The sequence below is a fragment of the Suricata suricatta genome, chromosome 6 (assembly GCF_006229205.1).
Source record: "Suricata suricatta isolate VVHF042 chromosome 6, meerkat_22Aug2017_6uvM2_HiC, whole genome shotgun sequence".
NCBI lineage: Eukaryota > Metazoa > Chordata > Mammalia > Carnivora > Herpestidae > Suricata > Suricata suricatta.
In genome coordinates, this window is record NC_043705.1 from 26,334,348 (window position 1) to 26,358,883 (window position 24,536).

The 24,536-nt window shown below is 47.1% G+C and overlaps 1 protein-coding gene across 4 annotated transcripts in view; it reads right to left on the reverse strand.

The window, feature by feature from the left end:
• Positions 1-24,536, reverse strand: part of LOC115294202 (core histone macro-H2A.1) — a 66,447-nt gene that overhangs the window by 16,518 nt on the left and 25,393 nt on the right. The window contains exons 3-6 of one of the 4 annotated variants that reach the window (XM_029941943.1): positions 21,856-21,962; positions 21,240-21,437; positions 8,492-8,602; positions 648-747 (exon numbers count right to left, since the gene is read on the reverse strand). In XM_029941943.1, coding sequence (XP_029797803.1) covers positions 648-747; positions 8,492-8,602; positions 21,240-21,437; positions 21,856-21,962 — 516 coding nt within the window. The remainder of the gene's footprint in view (positions 1-647; positions 748-8,491; positions 8,603-21,239; positions 21,438-21,855; positions 21,963-24,536) is intronic. The other 3 variants (XM_029941944.1, XM_029941945.1, XM_029941946.1) reach the window with 3 other exon arrangements.

Here is a 24,536-nt window from a genome sequence, read left to right on the forward strand (position 1 = left end):
CACCCTGGCTCTTAGGCAGAGTCGTCCTCTGCAGAAACTCACTTAGAGATGCTGCCCTTCTGTTTAATATTAATTGTTCTCTAATCAAATAATTCATGAAGCTGGCATGCAGTCATATACTGTTTTCAGTCGTAGAAAAAAATTGAGCAAATGACAGTAGGTAGTAAATTTAGGGGAAACCAATTTACTGGTGGATTAAAGACAACTTAATGCTATACTGATGCAGTTTAATGTTCTCCCTTTTCAAGTGCTTTTAAGCTTTGTCATTTCTAATTAGGACTTAAATGGAGAAACTATCATTTTGTAGTAACCTGAGATTTTTCAGTTCTAAAAAAAACAAACACATTTTTAAAAACTCCCTCCCAGGTAACCAGCAGTCAGTATGATCATTATGGAAGAGAATTTAGATAGCAATACATTTACAATCAAGGGGGAAGCAGCCAATTGCACTCAAGGAAACATCATCAGATCATTTCCATTTGAAATGGCTCGGAGCAAGTAAACATTCAGGATTTCCTTCAAATGTTCAATTGGGATTTGGGCGTTTGGCTTGACCATCTGAAGTGCGAGACCATGAAGAGCCTAAATTCTGGGTTCCATAACTTTTCATCTGACAGCTGGCGGTGCCAAACCCCATCCCCAATTACCTAGGTCATCTTTAAGGTCAATGTCAGCATTGGTAGGATTGATTATGGCCTCCACCTCAAAGCCGGCTAAATTACTGATTTCACTGTGAATAAGGTTCAGCTGAAAAGAAAAGCATGAGGTGGGAAATAACAGGACAGCTGGGAAGTCACAGAGAAGTGAGCCTTGGGATACAGGTGAAGGGCAGTGCACACTCCAGGTGCACTGGGCACACGGGGTGGGGACAGGGAGTCGCTGGCTAAAACGAATCCAGTTCAAACAAGGCTCCAGTCAGTGCTGCTCGGGATGCTGAAAGGAAGCAAGCTAGGCTGAGGCTCCAGAACCTGGTGGGTGATGCTTGGGGCCAAAGGGAGGCATAAAAGCCATGAGGACTGGTGGATTTACTTTCCTTTGAAGGAACAATGTACGCAGCTATAGGGACCAGAATCAGGGTACTCAGTGCCTGGGTGGGAATGGTGTATGTGACCTCTTCTTTGAGCCCTGGGACAGTACGGAAGTCCTAGCTGGTGTGGGAAAGCCCTAGTAGCTCTGCCATTCTCCTCCAAGGGGCCACGTGACTTTAATGCTGCCCCCATCACCCTGACTACTGGCTGGCTGGCTCCCTTGCCCTGCTCAGAGGTAGCAAGGACCAAGATGGTCTGCTGCTAGGAACATCTAATCCTGAAGTTCTGGTGAAAGCCAGGAAGAGAAACAGCAGCTCTCTAGCAAGACTGTGTGTCTCTTCAAGTGTTTCACCTTGTCGAGGCCCACTGGGTCCAGGATTTTCCTCGAGTTTCATGAGCATGGAAACCAACTGGCTCTCTTTGAAGAGCCAATGAATGTCCTGCCTCCCCACAGGTATTCCATTGCTATAGCAACCACCATGAAGAAGAGCAGCCCTGAGTTCTAGATTCAGCTGTCAGAGGGGCAAGTGGAATTAGCTGGCCCAGGACTACTGTCCTGGGTGCTATGCTTTCCGCTCCTGTTCTTAGGGACAACTGCCTGTGGCAAAGTGCTAGCTCACGCGTGCACTCTCCCTCTCGCTCTCTATTAAGACACTTATCCTTCAGGGACACGAATTCCTAACAGCTGCAGCCAAGAGCAATGCCTAAGCAGACCCCAGAGGAGCTGCTGCCTGGGACCCACTGCGGTCCTCACTGGAAGAGCTGTCTGCAGTCACACAGCTGGCAGGACAAGAACCTCTGTCCAGGCGACCACTTGGAGGACACGGCGTGTGCAGATACTTGGCAGGGAGGCTCTTGGCACCTAAGCTCCAACGCACTGAATTTCTGGGGCCAAGTTTTGTTTTGCAACAAAATCAAACAAAAACCCCTGACACTTGATAAGCACCAGAAATATACACCCATGTTTCTGATGCCCAGAAGCAGTTAGCAGAGTCTCAAAAACAACCTCCCTAAACTAAGTCATTCTTTGTGAGAAAGCACTTCTGGAAAGAAATCTGGTCATACTGCTGGGAAAGGCTCGGCAGGGCAGAGGGCCCCACTTCTAGTTAGGGCTGGAAGAGGGCAGAGGAACACGTGACCTGCACCGAGACTTCCTGGGATATGGCTCCCAGCACTGCAGGGTGCTTCAGGGGCCACCACCATCCCGAAGCTGGAGGAAGCCCCTGGGGGGGGCGGGATGAGAGGGGACAGTGCACAGCCGGTGCTCAGCACTACAGAACAGAGGCATACAAGAGACCGGCACCAGGGCTAGGGTGCTAACTGCCATACTCAGGAAGAAGGGGTGTGGGTGGGCACAGACTAGGGGCTTGAGGAAGGCAGGTGAGGAGTCGGGATGCAGGACAAGGTCACGGGTTTGATTATTCTACCATGTAAGCACTGCATCTTTGCATCTCACTTCAAGCAAAGAGAGTTTATAACAACTCCAATTAATAAACTCCTCCCTGCTCTTCCCCCTAAAAGAAACACCCCCAAACCCTATACTGTAAAGTAGGAGGGGGTGGTTGAGGGAGGAAGGGAAAGGAGAAAACGAGGAAAGCAACACTTCACTTGGTGTGGTGTACCTAAGTACACTTTTAGGATACCTAGGCGTTTCCTTTCTTGTTGTTTAAAAAATATATATGTTCAAATCCCTAAAATTGACATGATGTTTTTCCAATGGTATAGATGCTTCTGAACCTACACTTGGAAGTGCCTCACTGGAAAATCTGCTCTTTTCCATGGGCTTTGATTCAGCTAGCAGGGAATACCTCAGGAGACTGTCTCGGACTCTGCCTGGGGAGAAGGACCCTGCTGCCTGGGGGGTGGGATCTGGAGAAACTGGGGGGTGGGGGTGGGAGCTTCATGGCTGTGCTGAGGCAAGGGCGTGGTTACAAACAGCACAAATCCCTGGAGAGCTCCCTGCTCACCCTGGCCTCCACACCTCCTTTTCTGACGGAGGCAGCCTGCTCTCTGTAGCCCCGCAGGGCCACTAGCAACCCTCGCCCCCCAGCAATGGAGAACTCCCAGGCAACCAAGTACTCTGACTCTCACACCTGAGTCTCGCTTTTCCAACTACATTCCGCTGAGTACCAGCCTCAGCACAAGTCCTCAGGGTGAGAGGCTGAGCTGCAGAACCATTCTGCTGCCATTAAATATTAAGAGGTACTTTTAAAAACCACCTCTGGACTATACAGCATGTGTTTGGGTGGGGGGAGCCTTGTGTGTGTGTGTGGGACAGGAATGGTGGGAGGGGACAGGACACACTGCTGCAGGCACTGTGGAAAGACACATGGGTAACCAGATTGGCTTGGGCAGGCCAGCCAGTGGACAGAAGCCAACAGTGAAATGATCAAGAACAAAGGCCGAAGCTCCCCTGGGCAGGAGAAGAAAACCCATAAGCAAGGGTACAAACAGGCCATGTGTACAAAGGTCTCGCAAGGATCCTGCTGTCCAGCGGGGTCACACAGATTGGCCTGGTGGGGCCAGGAAAGACGGCCAGCCCTGGCAAATCCCAGCCCCCTCCCCCAGGGGCCTTGTGGCTGTCTGAAGCACATGGCAGAACAAGGGTACTTGTGGGTTGGGAAATGAGGTCTCTGGGGAACTGCAAAAATTCTCGTATTTAGGTTGATTCTCTGGGAGGTGGGACAATGATTTCAAAATTTGAATGAGGTCTCTACTTGTTTGTCTTATCATTGGGAATGATGGAAAATAAGTCTTGGGGGGGCGCCGGGGTGGCCCAGTCAGTTAACCCTCCAACTTCGGCCCAGGCCAGGATCTCTCAGTTCATGAGTTTGAGGTCTGCATCAGGCTCCGGGATGACAGCTCAGAGCCTGGAGCCTGCTTCTGACTCTGTCTCCCCCTCTCTCTCTCTGCCCCTCCCCTGCTCATGCTCTCTCTCTCTCAAAAGTAAATAAAACATGAAAATAATAATAAATTAATGAAAGTCTAAAAAAACAAAAAAAGGAAAAGTTTTGAATGACAGGATGGGGAATTTAAAATATCTGAAGATTGCTGGGCACCATAGGGAGTGACAAAAGGGCACTGCCAGTTCGAGAGCAGAAGGGGGTCCTACTTGGCTGTGGCGGTAGAAGAAGGGGACCTAGTTAAGTGCCCTGCGAGACCCTTCCACCTCCAGGACCCGATCACCGCTCTGCTACGTCTGGTCTCTCAGTCTCTAGTGGCTCTGTCTTCCCTCCAGTGCTTATGTCCACGTTAGTGCTTGTTTTCTACTCACAAGTGAACTCACTAGAGAAGCCCCTGCAAGGCTGAGAGTGGGGTGTCTCCTAACCCTGAGTGCCACATGATGCCCAAGACAGTGCTCAGGCTGCTACAGGCACACAAACAGAGCCTGAACTGGATGTCAAACATCCCGACAACTCTGAGTTGAACATGTCTCTCTTCTCTTAAAGCAGGGCTGAGGGAAATGCCAGAGCTCAGGAGCCGGGCCCCTGGTCTGGATTGGACCTGAGGTGGCCTGCCAATGATAGGGAAGGAGCCAGGGGCTTGGAACTACTAGACAGACATGTGGACTGCACCTGGACATGACCTACTTGGCTACAGGAATTATTATAAAAAAACTCCATATTAGGAAACAAAAGTAATTGATCAACAATTTCTAAGTGACAGGTTAAATCTAGCCTGTAATTGTTAAATTTTGACATCTCTCACAATGCCCTCACAAATGGACAAGGGAGAAGACGGACCAGTCGTAGTTTCTTGTGCTGGCCATATACAACACAACTCTCTTCCTGTCCCCAAAGTCCACTTCAACCCAGGCCGATGGAGAGGGCAGCGCTTCTAAGCCCCTCACAGAGAACATTTCCTCTGTGGCCCCCTGCTGCCCTGCCTCTGGTAGGAGGGGTTTCCTTTAACTGGGCTCTGATGCCCTGCCTGACACACCCCCAGGTCCCCAGCTTTAATTCTCCCAGAGACCTTGGTCTGGGTTGGCACCTGGCAGGCTTCAGCCCAGAACAGGCCACACAAAGGAGGCCCAGGAGCCAAGCCAGCACCCTTCATGGGATGGGAAATGCCAATTGTCAGCCGTAGGGGAGAAAGATGGCATCAGCCCTTCCCTCCTCACTGCTGCTTCAACTGCCCCCCTCCTTACAGTCTTCCAGCCCCTGGGGGACAGTGTGAGGGAGAAAACCCAAGTCCCTGGCCCCTGCCTCAGTGGCCTACAGGGCTGTGGCTCCCCTCCTAATGGTCTGGGAGGCAGGGGACTCAACCACACCCTCCTACGCTGCCTTCCCTACTGCTTCAAGTAATACTGACTCTACCAAGGAAGCCCGTTATCAGTTACTACCATGGACAAAGATTTGTAGAAATACACATTGCAAGAATTTTTTTTTTGGAAATAAAGAAAAAAACATCAGATTTTTCAATCTCTGAAAGGAAGCTATGAATCTCTGTTGAATCACAAAGCAAAAACATGTGGTAGATTCAGATTCACAGCACAGCCTTCTCTTTTTGAAAACAATTCAACAATAGGTGGGAACGCTGGGTGAACGCAGAGTACTGAGGACGATTACTCAGGAGACTTGAGTCTGCAACGCACCGTCCTCAACGATAATGAGACCCCAGGCTCCTGAGCCCCGGGCTGGCTTCTATGAGTAGCTTAGCAACCAGGCCTATCAGGGCCATGCAGGGCACAGAATCACCTTTCTCTGCCTTCTCTTGCTCGCAGCATTCGAGCATGGGTTTCATGGTCACGGATGGGAAGACAGGACTTGGAGGACATAGGGTAGGATATGGCCTTCATCTTTAGGTACCCTTTTTAGGACATTTCCTAAAACTCAAGTCACAACTAAGGTCTGTAGACTCTTAAATGCAGAGAACAAACTGAGGGCTGCTGGAAGGGAAGGGATGGGGGCGGGGATGGGCATAAATGGAGGGCACTTTTTGGGATGAGCACTGAGTGTCATATGTAAGAGATGAATCAACAAGTTCAGGACTACACTACTAACTAGCTTGTAGTAATAACATTTTAAAACATGCTTCGTGTGAAAATTCTCATCAATTTTAGGACTCTTTCCCCTTATGCATTATTAAGCCATGAATTTCACCCCACAGTAATAGCCAATAAAAGACCAGAAAGTACTGCTTGCAAAAGAACACTCTGGACCATGAACACTTGCTCCATCTCATGCCACAGGGTCCAGGGTTCCAGAAAAGGTGGCTGGCACACTAGTTTCTGATGCTGGTATCCAGGCTGACTTGAGGTGCTACCTTATTCCATGATACCAGAGTGGGGGAGATGGAGTTTACTCTGCTAAAGGGCATGTGTGGTGCTGGATTTGGGGGTACCTCGCCCTGGATGTATGAATCTTGGGACATTAACCTGGAAGCACATTAAATGCGGAGGGCAGCCTCAAGTTAGCTCGGTGTTTGTTCTTCCCACTGGTACTTAACTTCGGAATGTGGGAAAGAAGGTGGGTGGTCTGTCTGGGCCTGCACACAGCCCCCTGTATGACAACTGCTGGTGTTACCCTGGGTTCAGCTCAACCAATCCAAAGTCAGGACCTCAAACATTAGTTTCTTTGGCAAGTCTACTTCTCCCATTTTCCTCTGTTTCTTAAATAACATTCGATGACACATCTGTAGGTTATTATGGAGTGTCAGTACTTCCCTATAGCTTCTCGGTCACCCCTCTCCCCAACCCTGAATGGGGTACAGTATCTGCTGCTTTGTACTCTCTGGTACTGTTAGGCCTGTGGCACCTGGTCCTAAGACCCCACATGGCAGAGAAGACAGCACTGTGTGGTTGCAGACCAACTAGTAAGGTGTCTGCAGTCTTTCCCAGCTCCCTCCCAGGGCTCAGGTGCAGCAGAGTCCAGACAAGACCCCTACCCCAAGATTGAGAAGGGCATCCATTTGTACATGGACATTTGGGTGGCTGAGTGCTACTATTCTGAGGGTACTTGAGTTGGTCCAATAAGCGGGTGTGAGTCCAGCTGCGGGGCAGCTGGCAGGAGGCAGCGAAAACACCACAGGCAAAGGAGAAGCGAGCATCAGGGCACCCAAGAAAAAGTAGGAGGAGAAAGAGCGAGGGACGGTGGGGGACAGCAGGAGGACCTGAACCGTTATACCTGCTTAGAGGGCTTCTAGGCCTGGCTAGCGGTCTGCAGCAGGGACCTAAAGCACACTAGAGCTACTCCTCACGAGCAGGGGGTGTTCACACAGGAGCTCAAACCAAAGCAAGTGGGAAGGTGTCTCGTGTTAACATTCAATGTATTACCCAAAGGACATGTTAAAGGGAGTGAAAATAGACCCATGTGGTAGCCTTCACTGCTGAGTTGAAACTTTTTAAGTAAATTAAAAAAAAAAAAAAAGGTAGATTTTAAACGAAAACTCTGAAAGCCCCAGACCTTAAGATGACAAGCGCTGCTTATTTTTCCCTTTGAAAAATGCATACAAAATACAGATAATGGTTATAAAATGTCAGCTGCAATGGTTATTTGCTGGAACACAAGGTCCACCACAGGAATTGCATCATGAGAGCCTGAGTGCAATTAGTGACAGGAAGAGGGGAGGGGGGGAAGGAGCGCTTGCAATGCAGGAGCAGGAGGGCTGTGTCACTGAGATGCAAAAGAAAATTGACAGTGAGGTTGTAAAAATGATGCAGCTTCAGAACCAAGTTGGTAGTGACAACGCAATTTACGTGAAGGTCAAATTCATGCCTTTAATTGTTTCTCAGGTAGGACTGAAACATTAAGAGAAGCATAATTACCTCTCTCCAACCCCTGCTTTTTTTTTTTTTTTTTTTTTTTTTTTTTTTTTTTTGGTGTTAACAGAGCAGTATCAATTAACTCTCACTCTCAGGTCTTAAAAGCCTTTGCATCATTTTTATTTTCAACAAAAGTGAATCATCTTTTACAAAACCATGGCGTCCTGGCAAAGCTGCATCACGGGGATGGCTGAAAATACATTGCCCACGGTTAAAACAAACAAAAGACTGGCTTGAGGAGTCGAGAGGTGGCTCAGTGCACCCATTACCTAAGGACCTCAAACAACAATCCCGCCCCTGGAGCAGAGGCTCTGCCTTCAGTGCCCACCCAAGTGTGCTGGCTGCCTGGTAGACCTTTCCTTTTCCAGGACCCAGCTTTGACCTGGGGCTGTTTTTCTGGCCAGGGCTACACGACGACCAGTGTATCCCATGTGAGTAGCTCCTTCTGCAGACTAACCCTGGGGTTGTCCCGAGCTCCCGCGACCACAGGAGTGGCTTTCCTGCTTCTTGACCACTACCTCTTCTTCCCACCTGCCAGTCTCCCGCAGTGCTCCTGCCGCAGCCCCCCTTGAGACCCAGTCCTCCCACACCCACACTGCTGGGAGTGGCCTTCAGGAATCCCCAGGCCTTCCTGCAACAAAGGTGGCCTCCACCCATCTGTCCCAGGGCCGGAGCAGACCGAGGCCGCGCATCTGCCTACCTTCTGGCCGAGGAAGAGGCTCTTGGTGGAGAGTACCGTGAAGCCGTCGGCCGGCGTTCCCTCGGTGGTGCTGTCGGCGCTGGCTGCCTTGCTGACTTCACCCTGCTTCTTCTTGCACAAATACAAGAGTCACTATGAGGTCCACAAAGGCAGATACCAAAGGAACTGGGCTTTTCTAATGGGGATGGGGCTCACAGGCCCCGCCCCTAACACTGCAGAAAGCAGGAAACTAAAACACAACCAGTTTGAGGCCTTTCTCAACATGGAAGCTGCAGGCTCACTGTCAAGTCAGGAGCTCTATGAGGGCTATTCGTGGTATTTGTGTCACTCTGTAATCTAAACATGCAGTGACTTACAGGCAAAACTCTACTGGAGAATGATAATCCAGAACCACTATTTGTATAAATTTACACCAATGAAAATATCTTAGTTAAGGATCTTTGCTTCTCGATGTCTGCACACTATTCAAGTGTGAGAGGAAAACACGAACTGTTCCTGGACACAAGTTCTCCAAGAGCAAAAATCAGACCAAGAACCATTACCCGCAACCTCTTCCAGCCCAGTAGGTAAGACACTCCCGAGTGCCCCTCATGAAAACCAGCCTTGGAGAAGGCCCCCTCTGAGGGTTGTTGGTGAGCCCCGCTGCCCCTGGGAGCTCCCCGTCCTCACAGTGGGCATGGCTCTCAGCACGCTCAGGGCCTCTTCCCAGCCCCACCCATAGTCAACTACGTATTCCCTGGGGTTCCTAAGAGCCTTGCAAGATATGTTGCCCAGAGAGGTTTAATTCATTTCCAGATCCTCAACTTTGTCATGTACTCTTTCCTGAAGGTACTCTTCCCTGAGTGATCTGCACCCGTGTCGGGGCTCTCGTGCAGATCTCCCCGCCCCTCCACCCTTGTCCTGCTTCCCATGGTAACTGGTAGGCTGGCACTCCCCCAGGGAATAGGGATACAGGGCTTTACCAGTCTTTGGTGCATTTCTGTTAAGCATGAGGATCACAGGAGAAATGGGTATTTGGGCTCATTTGGGGATGTTCTGCATTCACATATATCATACACTGAGGACAGCGGGAACAGAGGCAATTCAAGTTTATACACTTCGCCTTTTCCCTTCCCCCCAGTCATTATCAAAAAGAACATCACTCTTGAGGGATGTTCAGTGTGAGCAAACCAAGAAAATGGGATAAGAGGTAGCCCAGATGACCACATATTCCCCCAAGGCAGGCTCTGGATCACAAACCCTGTCCACATGCCTACTTAGAGGTTCAAAGTCATTAACATATTAACATTTTTCCTTACAGTCAAAAAATAAGGGCTAGTTTTACTCAATGCTTCAATAAGAAGGAATGCTTTGACATTTAAGATTTAGGGCCAACCTGAAACATTTTCCATAAATTAGACGACCTAAACCTGAAGCTCCAAGGTTTTGATATAAATAAGACAAAAATCATTTTATCAAGAAACATGGTATTAGAAAAGATATGTTAAAATGATCACTATTATGGTTTTCCGAATTCTTTCAGTATACCAGAGTGGACAAGTGATAGAGAGCCCAGCAGTAAAAAAAAGTATGTAACGCTTATGGTTATGTCGTAAGTCTTGGTAAGCCTATTTTTAACATACTTTCCAGGAAACAAGAAAGGGAAAAGGCTGAAGGACAAATCCTTTCACTATTCAGATGTTTCTAATTCTGTGCTTTCAACATAATGGGAGAAATACCAAAATGACTTAATAGATGAGAAATCATGAAAAGATCAGACAGATAGAGTGAATAGTAAGGTACCAGGGCCAGTTTCTTAGGTGTGACGAATGTACCGGGGTTATGGAAGGCGTTACAAAGGGGAAACTGGTGAGGGGTATTCAGGAGCTCTCTGGACTATCTCTGTAACTTTTCTGTCCATCTAAAACAACTGTGGAGTAAAACATACTGTAACAAATTGATGACAGATGACTATGTGACTTCTGGCACTTAACTGAAGAGTTTGGAGGACTGAATGATGTGTTCCCCAAATCCTTTCCATTCCCATTATTTTTTTTTTGTGCATAAGACATTCCAAGTACTTATACCTATAAATAGCCGAATATAGGCTGCTGAACCCTGTTTCATTTTAGCAATAAGTATCATAGGAACCTGAGTGAATTGCAAAAACTATCTCCATCTATCCCATTATAAGATACAGTTCTGGGAAAAAAAGATACAGCTCAGGGAATATTTTATTTTCCTTAATATGTATTAAATCTGCACAGTATTGGTTTGACCAACTGTGTGTTAATAAATGTGATAACTACCCAAAGCTATAGTATCCACAGCATGTGATGGATTTATGATCACAAGAAATTACTTTCCAAGTAAATTTAAATTTATATACATTATTTTTGTTATGAAGATCAAGAAAATATGAGCAGCATAAAATGTTTGACATTAGGATAAAATTTTGTCGGACAAGTGAAAGGGAAATACAGGCTCAAGGAAAAAAGTAATGTAAATTTTCTACCTGTTAAAAAGGAGCTTGTCTGTATACTTTTAAATGCTGGCATTCCCAATCAACATTGTATTTCGATTTCTTTGGATACATGTAAATGAGTGATAAAACAGTGTTTTATATATCAAAAGTTATACACTCCACAGATGTTTAAATTTATTATAAAAAGTTTAGCTATCCAATTTTAACTGTGTGAAATACAAAGATCTTCAAAATTGTTTTAGGATGTAGGCAAGTGAAGAAGTATGAGAACTACTGGTCTACCCAGGGAGCGCACTGCATGCGGAGGTCCTCCAGAAACACTTGGGAACGGGATACCGTTAATAAGTAGATAAGGATTTACTGCCTATGCCCCCAAATACTTGGATTTTTGGAGGTCAGAAAGCCTTAATTGACAGAATTTCAGTCATTCAAGAAAGGGAGCTGGTTTTACTAGGAGGGGATGTGACAGCTTCTCTGTGCCCCGGGTGTAAGCCAGCAGCTGCCTACGAAGCCAAAGCTGAGTTATAAGGGTTAGCCTGTGATAATGAACACTGGTGGTTTTTAGCAATGGTCCAGCTGCTCGTGGCCTCCACCATGAAAGCTACTGCCTCCACTATACATTGGTACAACCACTAGGGGAAAACGGTATGAAGCTTCCTCAAAAATTAAAAGTAGAACTACCATATGATCCAGCAATTCCACTTCTGGGAATATAACCAAAGGAAACAAAAACACTATGGCGAAGAGGGAACTTTACCCCATGATCACTGCAGCATCATTTCCAACAGGCAACACACAGACACAATCTAAGTGTCCACAGAGAGATGAGCGGATAAAGAACTGTGGTGTATATGAGGGTGTCGGGGGGGGCTCAGTCGGTCGGTTGAGCATCCAACTTCAGCTCAGGTCATGATCTCACAGTTTGTGGGTTCGGACCCTGTGTCTGGCTCTATGTTGACAGCTCAGAGCCTGGAGCCTGCTTCGGATTCTGTCTCCTTCTCTCCCTGCCCTGCTCGTGTTTTCTCAAAAATAAATAAATGTAAAAACAAACAAACAAAAAAACCTGTGGTGTATATATTCTGAAATATTCAGCCATTAAAAAAGAAGGAAATCCTGACAAGAAGCCCACAGAGCTTCAAAAAACATGAACCCAAAGAGATCCACACCAAGACACACTATAAATAAAATGTCAAAAGTTAAAGACCTTTGACAAGGAGTCAATCTTCAAAGCCGCAAGAGAAAAATAACTTGTTACATATAAGAGCACCCCCAATAGACTATTTCAGCAGAAATCTGTAGGCCAGAAGGGAGTGGCACAATATATTCAAAATAAGAGGTTAAACACACACACACACACACACACACACACACACACACACACACACTTCCAACCAAGAATACTCTACCTGGCAAAGGTGTCCTTTGAAATGAGAAATAAATAATTTTCCAGATAAGCAAAAGTTAAGGAGTTCATTACCACTAAACTAGCCTTTCAAGAGATGTTTTTAAAGGAACTTCTTTAAGCTGCAAAGAAAGGGGTGTGATTAGTAAAAGGAAAAAACATGAAAGTGTAACTCTCATTAGTGAAGGCAAATCTATACTAAAGGTAGAGAATCACCTTGAAAGCTAGTATGAAGGTTAAAAGCCAAAAGTAGTAAAAATAACTGCAATAATTAATTAAGGGATATACAAGATAAAGACACATAAAGTGTGACACAAATAAAATGTTGGGAGGGTGAAAGTGTAGCATTTTAGGATGTGTTCAAACTTATATTAACTTAAAATAGACTGTTATAGGTTGTTATATATGCCTTATGAGAAACATAAAACAAAAGCCTACAGTACATACACAAAAGACATCTATACCGCTAAAAACAATCATCAAATCACAAAGGCAGAGAGCAAGAGAAAAAGAACAGAAGAAATATGAAATAGCCAGAAAACCATTAACATAATGGCAACAAGTACATACCTGCCAATAATTACTTTTGGACTAAACTCTCCAATCAAAAGACAGATGGCTAAATGAATGAAAACATTAAGACTCATCGGGGCACCTGGGTGGCTCAGTTGGGTGAGTGTCCCACTTCGGCTCAGGTCATGATCTCATGGATCATGGGTTTGAGCCCTGCATCAAGCTCCGTGCTTGACAGCTCAGAGCCTGGAGCCTGCTTCAGATTCTGTGTTCTCCCTCTCTCTTCCCCTCCCCTTCTCATGCTCTGTCTCTCTCTCTCTCAAAAATAAACTAACATAAAAAAAAACAAAAACAAGACTTATCTATATGTTGCCTACAAGAGCCTTACTTCACAAGTGAGGACAAGACAGACTGGAAGTGAAATGATGGGAAAAGATTTTTCATATAACTGGAAACCAAAAGGAGGCTAAAGTAGCTAAACATGTATGAGACAAAATATTCTTTAAAACAAAGACTGTAATAACAGATAATGAAGGGTATTACATAATTATAAATGTATCAATCCCACCAGAGGATAATTTGTATATATCTTATAAATATCATAACCACTTATGCACCCAATCTAAGAGCACATAAATATATAAGGCAAACACTAAGAGACCTCAAGTGAGAAATAGAAAGCAATACAATAATAAAAGGGGACATTATATCCCCACTTTCATCAATAGATAGATCAACCAGACAGAAAAATCAATGACACGTTAGACCAGGTGGATTTAATAGATATATTCAGGACATTTCATCCAAAAGTAACAGAATACACATTCCTTTCACATGCACATGGAACATACTGCAGTAAAGATCATATTTTAGGCCACAAAACACATCTTAATAGATTTGAGAAGACTAAAATTGTATCAATCATCTTTTCTGATCACAGCACCAAAAAACTAGAAATCAGTTATAAACAAAAACTAGAAAATTCAAATATGTGGAGATTAGACTACACACTACTCAACAACCAAGGGGTCAAAGAAGAAATAAAAAAATACCTTGAGATGAATGGAAATGGAAATGCTACATTGCCAAAACTCGCGAGATGCAACAAAGACAGTTCTCAGAGCAAAGTATACAACGATACAGGCCACTTGGAGAAAATAAGAGAAAGTGCAAACAATCTAAACTTACACCAAAAGAAACCAGAAGAAAGAAAAAAGAACAAATGAAGCCCACAGTTAGTAGAAAGAAGGAAATAATACAGATCAGAGCAGCAACAAATAGACTAAAAATAGCAGGAAAACAAGAGAGACCTAATGGAGAACCAGGGGGAGCGGAGGAGGGAGAGAGAGTTGGGGAGAGAGAGGGATGCAAAACTTGAGAGACTATTGAATGCTGAGAATGAACTGAGAGATGAAGGGGGAGGGGAGAAAAGGAGGTGGTGGTGATGGTGGAGGGCACTTAAGGGGAAGAGCACTGGGTATTGTATGGAAAACAATTTGACAATAAAATATTATGGAGGAAAAAAAAAAGAATCCTGGTGAACCATAAAAAAAATAAATAAATAAAAATAGAAAGGATAAGTAAGCCTACGAGCTAGCCTTTTGAAAAGATAAAACTGACAAACCTTTGGCTAGACTAAAAAAACCCCAAAGGGCTCAAATAAATCAGAAATAAAAGATACTTTACAACTGAGACCACAGAAATACAAAGGATTACAAGAGATGACTATGAACAATTAAATGCCCAAAAAATTGGACAACCTAGAAGAAATGGACCATTTCCTAGAAACACAACCTACCGAGACTGAATCATGAAGAAATAAAAATCTCAACAGACTGATTTATAGCATCAGTCATTGAAAACCTTACAACAGAAGTCTAGGACTAGGTTTCAGAGTTTAATTCTAACAAACATTTAAAGAAGAATGAATACTAATCCTTCTAAAAATTCCAAAATGTAAGAGGAGGACACTTCCAAACTCATTTTACAAGGCCAGCACTACCCTAATAGCAAAACCAGACAAGGATGCCGCAAGAAAAGTAAATTACAGGCCAATATGCCTGTATTGGAGGATACAAATATTGGGGGACATTCAACAAAATACTAACAATTGAATTTGACAATGCGTTAAAAGGATCATATACCATGATCAAGTGGGATTTAGGGGATATAATGATGGTTCAATATCCCACAAATCCATCAAAGTGATACACCATATTACTAAATGAAGGGTAAAAAAAAAAAACCACTATGATAACCTCAACAAATGCAGAAAGAGCATTTGACAAAGTTCAACATCCATTTGATAAAAGTTTTCAACAAACTGGATATATAAGGAACATACCTCAAAGTATTAAAGGCCATAAATGTCAAGCCCACAGCTAACATCATATTCATTAGTGAAAAGCTGAATACTTTTCCTCTAACATCAGGGAACAAGGTAACAATATCCATTCTTGCCACTTTTATTCAATATAGTATTAGAAGTCCTAGCCAGAGCAATGAGGCAAGGAAAAGAAATAAAAGGCATCCAACTCAGAAAGAAGTAAAACTGTCTCTATCTACAAATATAATGAATTATATATAGATCACCCTAAAGACTCCATCAAAAATCTATGAGGATACGGGTGTCTGCGGGGGCTCAGTGGGCTAAGCAGTCTGACTTCAGTTCAGGCCATGATGTCATGGGTTGTGAGTTCAAGCCCTGCATCAGGCTCTGTGGTGACAGCACAGAGACTGGGGCCTCCTTGAGATTCTGTGTCTCTCTCTCTCTGCCCCTCCCTTGCACTTACTTTATCTGTCTCTCTCATTCTCTCTCTCTCTCTCAAACTTAAAATAAATGAATAAAGTTTCAGGACACCAGATTAATATACAGAAATCTGTTGCATTTGTAAATGTTAATAACAAAATATCATAAAGAGAAATCAAGAAAATCCCATTTACAATTGCATCAAAAATATTTACTAATAAATTTAACCAAAAAAGCAAAAAACGATACACGGAAAACTCCAGTACATTAATTAAAGAAACTGAAGAAGATACAAACAAATAGAAAGATATTCTGTGCTCATGGACTGAAAGGATTAATATTATTAAAACGTCAATACTACCCAAAGCCGGAGCGCCTGGGTGGCTCAGTCGGTTGAGAGTCTGACTTTGGCTCAGGTCATGATCTCACAGTTCATGGGTTCAAGCCCTACGTCGGGCTCTGTGCTGACAGCTCAGAGCCTGGAGCCTGCTTCAGATTCTGTCTCTGTCTCTGTCTCTGTCTCTCTGCCCCTCCCTCACTCATGCTCTCTTCCTCAATAATAAATAAAAACTTAAAAAAAAATTGTTGACAGTCAGTCCTAAGAGTTCTCCCAACAAAGAAAAACACACGCTTTTTTGGTATCTCTGGGAGACAAGAGAGGTCGTCTAACCATAGTACGGTAATCACTTCACGACGTAGGTCAGTGAGGTCCTTACGCTGCATACCTTGAATGTGTGTAGTGCTGTATGCCAAGCACAGCTCAATAAAGCTGGAAAACAGAGCTATCGAGAATAAGAGGGGGGAACTGTAAGCAGGGTACATATCGCAAAGGCACAAATATATTCACTGTGAGTCCAAAACGCGACAGTAAAAAAATTCTGTACGCAGTTGCTCCACTTCCCTCCAATGGATGGCGTTCAGCCCTCCACCACCAGAACAGAGGGCCTTCTGCCAAGGGAAGTAAGTGGTCCACGGTCACCAGACATACAAGCGATGCTATGTTTGGGCTCTGAAATTCTGCATTTAATTTCTGGTTCTACCAGTGATATAATCTTGAGAAAACTGCTGAACTTCCCTCTGCCTTCAATTCCTTGGGGGGAAGAGAAATCTAAGGTGTGAGAACTCCTGATGACCCAGGGGCCTTGAGAGAATGCGGCCAAACCCTGTCTGTGTAGGACAGGCCTGTCCTCCCCGATTCTCTCCAGCCTCTCCACCTGACAAACGAACTGTCGCTTCTGTGCAAGGTTCCCAGCCCATGACAGGGTAGTCACACTCATGTCAACATGCATCTTGAGATGTCACTACATTCAAATCCTTGATGACTGTTCCTCGAACTTTTACATAAAGCCTGTAGTATAAATCTCAAAGCTCCTATGTATTGTACCTGCACCCTGTTTTGTTTTGAACAGCACAAAACCTCACCAGTGAGTCAGTGGGACGTCTTTTTAAGAACACGTAGAACTGAGTGTCTATAATGCCTTACGTGAAATCATCAACCCAGGATTCCCTGTGTGTACTCTTTCACCCTGATGTCTGACCTGCCAGAAAGCTCATTAAAAGGCCGGCAAAATTGGCCTTTTAATTGCAAGGATGGCGGCTTCTCAAAAAGAAACAATCTCTTTCTTTGGCATCCCTAACCCAAACATTCATCACTCCATTTTCAGTTCTAATATTTATTTCTCAAAAAAGAAACAGGTGCTCTCCCAAAATTACCTTGGGCTTTCTGCCAGGCAGTGGGGAGCAAGCCTATCTTCATGACCCTGGGGGTGATTTCCACGTGGGGGTGGAGTTCAGTTGGGGTGGTAGTGCAGATTGAGGTTGAAATAATCCTACGTGAGATTGAATCACTGTATCATACAGCTGAAACTAATATGACACTGTAGGTTAGCTAACAGAAATTTGAATAAAAACATGAGAAAATAAGAACCATCCTAGGCAAGAGCATTTTTTATCCAGATTTTTGGCAACAACTGTCTTCTTGGAGATCTCCTAAAGACTACCCTATGGTTCTCAGTCAACATTCTGACAAGGGGTGTTAGCCTGGAAGATTTAAGCATAAATGGTCTCCTTTGAATCTTCAGCATTTTATGCACTCGAAAACCTTATCTTGGGAAGGATTCCTGGGCTTCTCCAACTGCCAAAGGTATCCATGTTATGGAAATGTCAGAATCTCACACAGCAAGTCCTGCTCAGTTCTCCCTGGGAGGGGGACCAGCACACTTGCTGGTCGTCTGCCAGTCACCTGAATGCCCAGATACCTTTCTCTCTCAGGTCTCCTTGCAAATGTCACCTGACCCGGGAAGGCCTATGGAAAGTAACACTGCTCATGCTGTTACTCTGCTGTACTTTTGTCACAGCACCTGCTTGCCTTCACACTCCTTCTACAATGACTGTCCCTCTCGCTAGACCAGAGCTCACCCCACACCAGCAGAGGGCAAGGGCCTTTGTTCACTGCGTGCCCTCACTCCCAAGAGGCATAATGGGTACATGCAGGTTGGGATAAAATGTTCTTTATGTGACCAAGAGCCACCAGAAAACAGTCTGCTTCAGCAAGTCCACACTGGGGACCTTATCCTAGGGAGACGTGAGCATGGTCACCCACAAACACGGTCAATGTGGCAATGACTGTTGGAATGCTCCCAACAGTTGCAAGTTCAAAGACCGAGAACTGGTTAAAATGGTAGTGCACACTATAGAGGTCACTGGAACCACACCATGACGTAAAGAACCATGTACAGAAGAAGTCAGAAAGAGCAGCTCCAAACGCTGCTGTGTGCCCACTACACTGTTCCCCACAGAGCCAGTGAGCTGGCCCCGGGAAGCCCCACTCCACCCTGCTAAAACACTGGGTACCAGGACTTACTAGTATTCAAAGGCAGGTGTGAGGAGGACTGTATGGACCTCTGTGCTTTGACATGCACAGACTTTCTGAAAGGCCCATAAAAATTCACCGCAGAGAATGCTCTGGTGGGGAGTGGCTGTGCTGAGAGGGAGAGTTCTTATAGCTCCCTCTTTCGTTCCATCTCAACTCTGACACCTGTTACTGAGCCAGGAATGTGATGCAAATACCAAAATGTAAGTCTGGACTGAACCCTTTCATTTCATGGGAGGGGGTAAACTGAGGCACACACTTGGCGGAGGCCACCCAAGCAGGAAGGAGGAGCCCTCAGGCACCACCAGAGCCCCAGACTCGAAGCCGCGGTGGGTTCTGGCATCTTCTCCAACCAGTTCCACACAATAGCTGACTCAGCTGTCACAATTGGAGACTCTCAAAACCTTCCAATTACGTGGAATTGGGGGGAAAATTATGATTGGGAATTCACATGTTGACACTTGAAAAATACCAACTTCCTTTTACTCCAAGTGCTTTAGCATGTTACGAACGTTTTCTCTGCATGTCTCTGGAAAGGTTATTTTCGGAACATTCCACTTACACATGGAGATGCAGGTTCTCTGCTGTTTCTGGGAGCTGACACCACAATTTACATTAAACAAATGTTTTGAAAATTAGCTGTTCACGGTTCCAATTTCAGCTTCCCCCAGGGTTTAATGTTAGCCAAATACTGGTACAGTAAGCAGACAATGTGTTTTATTGTGTGGAGGAAAAACAGACCACCATAACAGACTTCCTGCTTTTGTAATCAAGGGAAAAGCTGAGTGTTTGAGTGATTATTGGCATATGGTTATTAGAAACATGGAGTTCCAAATATAGCTACTAGAAGCTGAAGACACACACACACACACACACACACACACACACACACACACCCTTCATTTGAAGCCCAAAAAGTAAGACACAGTGTGCTTAGTGTTTGGTTAGGCAGGAAGGCAGAAAGTCGACAGGCAGAAACTAACAGGGGAAGTACTGGGGTGACAGAGCAGGGTTCAGCCCAGGGTGGCCTGACACACAGAATCAGAGAGGCGCTCAGAAGCCAACCAGCAGTGGGCCTGCATGAATAAGGCCATAGCTAGGGCCAAAGCTAGAGGAAGGCTCTGCCAGGCACCAAGAGCACCAGCTCCCTGGGGCCCATGATCAAGAGATGATGGACCTGGCCTCTTTGTCCTCAAACATTTAGAAAGGCTTGCACATGCGCCTTTCCCCTGCCTTCCCTGTCCTGCTCTTCCCGCAAATGCGAATGATGAAAGGGGCCAAAGGAACCAGTTCCATCTGCTAATTTTACAGTTGGCAGGAATGAGTAAGGGAGCATTCTGCGACATCCCTGCCTGGACCTGAGCCTCCCCCAGGACTAGGTGCAGCGCAAGCACCCGGGAAGAATGCTCTGGACACTTCTCAGTAAAGGGTTTCTCAGGGAGCTGGGAGGGATTCTCAGTCAGGTGGGGTAGGCCAGGGCGGTGGCCTGTTGGCAAGAGGAATTCAGATTTTGTTTTTCTCAGGGAACCATTTGTCTGCACCCAGAAGTGGGCACAAGACCCTCAACCAAAGGCCGGCAAACAGTGTAGCCAGGAAGTTGGGGGCCTGGACCCTGCTCTGTGGACAGGCTCAGAGGAGAAGATGTGCTTGGAGTGTGGGCCCGAGCATGGCCTTGATCAGTGCCCCTGCAGCCTATCCCCCATCAGGCTCCTCCGGGTTCTGCTGGGAAGACAGCGCTGACACTGCATCTGACCCTGCATATGACCCAGAAGGCATTTCCACCGAGTGACTACGTAGTCACCACAAAACAGCCAGGTCACTGTCTGCCAGGGGTAAATGCCTCCTCATCTGGCTGGAGACTGGAAGGATCACACCTGAGGGGGCACCCCAAGGCAGGGCAGCTTATGATTCCATTCTGCTGATGATGAATTTTCATACTCACAGTCTCTGTTCGTTGGCCCCAGAGGCTCCAACAATAGCTCAAAGGGAGGGACGGGTGAGGGAGGAACACAGAGCACGTGTTCTGGTTGCTTCAGGAGCCCCCCTCCACTGCCTGCCAATGCTCAGAGGTGAGAGCAACACCCGCAGGCCCAGACCTCCTGAGGGTGGCCCGCCTGCCACTAGTCCATGCAGTGAGGGGTCAAGAGGGGGATCAGCTGGCCTGCCTCACCCAAGAAAACATCAGGTCACACTAACGAGAGGCCTTCGTTCACCACAAGATCAGCACCTAGGACTGCTCAGTCTCGGCTGGGTCAGGCAGGGCACCTCAATCCCACATCAGTTTCTCTCCTTAACAAGGCAACCATCCTACAGAGCCAACTGTCTGAACCATCCCTGCTGGAAGATGTGGAGTCGAGGACATGCAGGTGCAGTGTTTCAGTGACAGTTCTGAGAGGCAGCCAGTACCTCTGCGTGGGACTCGATGGCAGCCATCTCTAGCACAGGAAAGCTGCTGCACTCACAGGTCCCTTCTTGGAGGTATAAGCATCTCCCTGGCAGGCCACGAATGGGGTCTTTCCAGCCTGGGGCTGCCTGCCCCAGGCCTCTCCCCATATCCCCCTTGCCTATAGGAATCCAGTCCACCAATTTTGCCCAGACTCTGGCCACCTGCGCTGCACTAACCTCTTGCAAGCTGCTCCCACATGTTCCTCCTTAGACCTCAGATAAGCTTTCAGCGGGAAAGAACCACTAGTGACCTCACCTGCTTGCACCTGCCCCCAACCCACACACTTGTGCCCAATCACATACCTTGGATTTCCGAGCTCCTTTCTTGCCTCCTGCTTTCTTAGACACAGGCTTCTTCTGGGACGGAGACTTGGCCTTTTTGGCTGGAGGTGGCGTGATGATGGCTTCCAACTTCCCTTTGGATCCTCGTTTCTTTGCTAGCAACTCCGGGTGGATGTTTGGTAACACGCCCCCACTGGCTATGGTGACTCCTTTTAGCAGCTTGCAGGAAAATCAAAGTAGCAGATGGTGAGCCAGGCCACCCTGTGTCTGACCCTCAGGAAGATGACCCTGCCCATTCACATTCTTGCTGTGGGGTGGCAGGGCTCCTTTACCCATGGTGTCTTTAAAGATGCGCCTGGGACCCAGGCTCACTATACAAGAAACAAGTCCTCGGAGACCCCTCACTCGGGTGAAATTTCACTATCTTTCCTCCAGGGAGAGCCAAATACCTTGTTTAATTCCCTCCTGCCCCCAAATAAAGCCTGGAGGAAGAACTGCCATGCGAGCAGAGAAGCTAACAGTCCAAAATGCAGTCCATACCTCTGCACCAACCAAGATACCAACCACCCCGTCTCTCGGCCAGTGTGACTGCGTGCACAAGTGTCGGAGGTGGGGGACATGGAGGAGAGCCCCATACCTGATTTAGCTCTTCGTCATTGGCCACGGCCAGCAGGATGTGCCGGGGTGTGACCCGCCCCTTCTTGTTGTCTCTTGCCGCATTGCCAGCCAGCTCCAGGATCTCAGCTGCAGGGAGCAGAGGGGGAGAGCATGTGGTCACGTTAGAGCATCAGAGGGTCCTGGGGATCCTCCTGCTCCCCGGTTCATGGTGAAGGGGCACAGGCAGCAGCCTCACTAAACAGCTGCCCTGAGATATGAAGCTGCAGGAGGCCTGCCTGGCCATACTTTGAGCAGAGTCACAGAGGTACTGAAGGGAGCCAGGAGGCCCCCGGGTCTGTCCCCTTTGTTTTGGAGATGCAAACACCAAGGCTTAGAGAGAAGGGACGAGCTGAGGGTCCCTCGGCAGTAAGTGGTGGAGAGGACATGTGAACCTTTCTCCCAGAGTGGGCTGCACTCGTCACCAGGACCCACCCTGCAGAGCCAGCTGTGTAGCCCAGAGAGGAACCGTGCATCATGAGCAACGGCTCGTGCGTGTGTCCACGGGACGGCGGAGGGAGGTGGCTGTCGACCAAAGCAATGTGGAACACTGCACATTCACACCCCAAACCAAGAAAAGAAAAAAAGGCTATAGAAGTCATTCTAGAGAAAAATGAGATCTGAATGCCAAGTGGATATTGGATACTAAAGGATCATTACATTTTCTTGGGCGTGACCACAGATCAGTACCCTGTAGAGAACACTGTTCGTAGGAGATACCTGCCCAAGTACGTGGGGGGTCAAGGGTCTTGATGTCTGCAATTTAGTTTCCAACAATTCGGACAAACGCGGCCATGGAGTAAACCTACCACCATGGCGATACGCTAAGTGCTGTTAAGTGTGGCTGTGCGCGGAAGCGTCCCTCCTTCAGCACTCTGTACACATGACACTGTACGATGTCTTAACCGACTAGAAGGCTATAGGCCTGGCACCTGGTTGGTGGTTGAAGTCCACTGGCCGGTCCGTCAGGGCAGGCTCTCACCGGGCAGGGAGACAGCTGGGCCACAGCTCCAAACCCGGGGGACGGCCAGTGCACTGTGGCAAGAGGGCTTTTTCTCACTGGCAGCACAGGGCTCCTGCTGTCAGCATCATCACGATGTCCTTATTTCCTTAACCCAGGTTGTGTCAACATGTATCTGATACCCCCTCCCCACATCTACAATGACGCCCATGCCGCGGCCTGCCTAGGAGGGCCCTCTGGGCCCGGCTCAAGCCTGACCTCTTCCTGGTACTAAAGATTTCCTAGTATTTTAGGTCATGTTGTCAACACTAAGTGTCCCAGCAAAGGCAAAACTGAGGTTCGTGACAACGTTAAGTAGGGCGAACATTCTAGCTACAGGAAAATCTTGTCTGTAAACTTTACAATAAGCTATGGTATGCATCCACAAGTGCCAACTGCTAAATCTAATGCGGTAACTATGGTGTATGCAGAATGCCGAAAACTTTGACTACTCACACAAACTCATGTTGGCAGAAGTAAAAAACCAGTCACACCTGGGACAGGTTTCCACTCTGAACCCAAGGTGGGACTTCCTTCACTCCATCATCCCATCACTGAGCGCACACGAACACTAGAGGCACCACGGGGCCTCTGCCCACCTGATGCTCCCAGGCCAGCATCCCTCACGTTCAATTTCACATTTGAGCGTCATTACAGTGAGGCCCAGGGAGGACAGGAGAAGCAGCCCACGTCCTGCCCTAACTCATTAGTCTCAGTAGGACTGTTCCCTCTGTGATCTGAGTCAAGGTGTGTGTGTCGGCGGGGGAGAGGGGAGGAGACAGCCCACCCAACAATTTCACTGAAGCCTCTCATAAGGGACCACAGCAGGGTGTCCCAGTGCCCCGCACAGATGGACCCATCTTGTCCAACAAAGAAGGGGGTGCTTGGGAGGCCTCAGGGACCTCAGGTCCCAGAGGCCATGAACGCAGAAATGAGCCCAGCCCGGCTTCTCGCTGACTTGCATACCGAGGAGGCAGCACACCTGTGCCATGCCCGTCCTGCCCTTGGCTGGTGAGGAGCTGAAACGGGAGCGGCACCTGGTGTGACCACCAGGCTCAAGGACAAAGGGCAGAGGGCAGACAGCCAGCCTTAGTGGTCTCTGGCTGGAAACCAAGAGGCATGAAGGCCAGAGAGGAGCAGCTGGCACCACAGTGCTGGAGCCCATCTGGCATTCTTCCTGGCCTCCACCGTCCTGTCCCCTCCACTCCTTCCATCCCCTATTTTCTGAGACCCCAGGGAAACACAGGGCCATCTGTAGAACTAAGAATGCTTTACCTGGCCTTCATTAGAGTACCCACAACGGTGCCCAAAGCCCTCTGGCAAGATGGACTGAAATTATAGCTTCTCAGGCACACGAATGTGGCCGGTTTCCTCTTCCTGCCCCAAAGTATCAGAGGAAGGCTCTCTCCCACGAGAAGGCACTGTGGCCACTGTGGGGAAGGCCTGTAGTCTTACATTAGGCCATGCTGCTGTACCTTTTTCTGTGTGGGGGGAAGATGGGGAGGACAGACGCCAAGACCCAGAAGGCGGTGTGGGCCGCTAATCTGGGTGGGAGACAAGCAGCACGTATAAGCACATAAAGCACAGCAAGGACCTGTGAGTAGCACCTGTGGTGCAGTAACCGGAGATCAATTCTCTAGGAATTTCCCCCTGGCTTCTAGCAG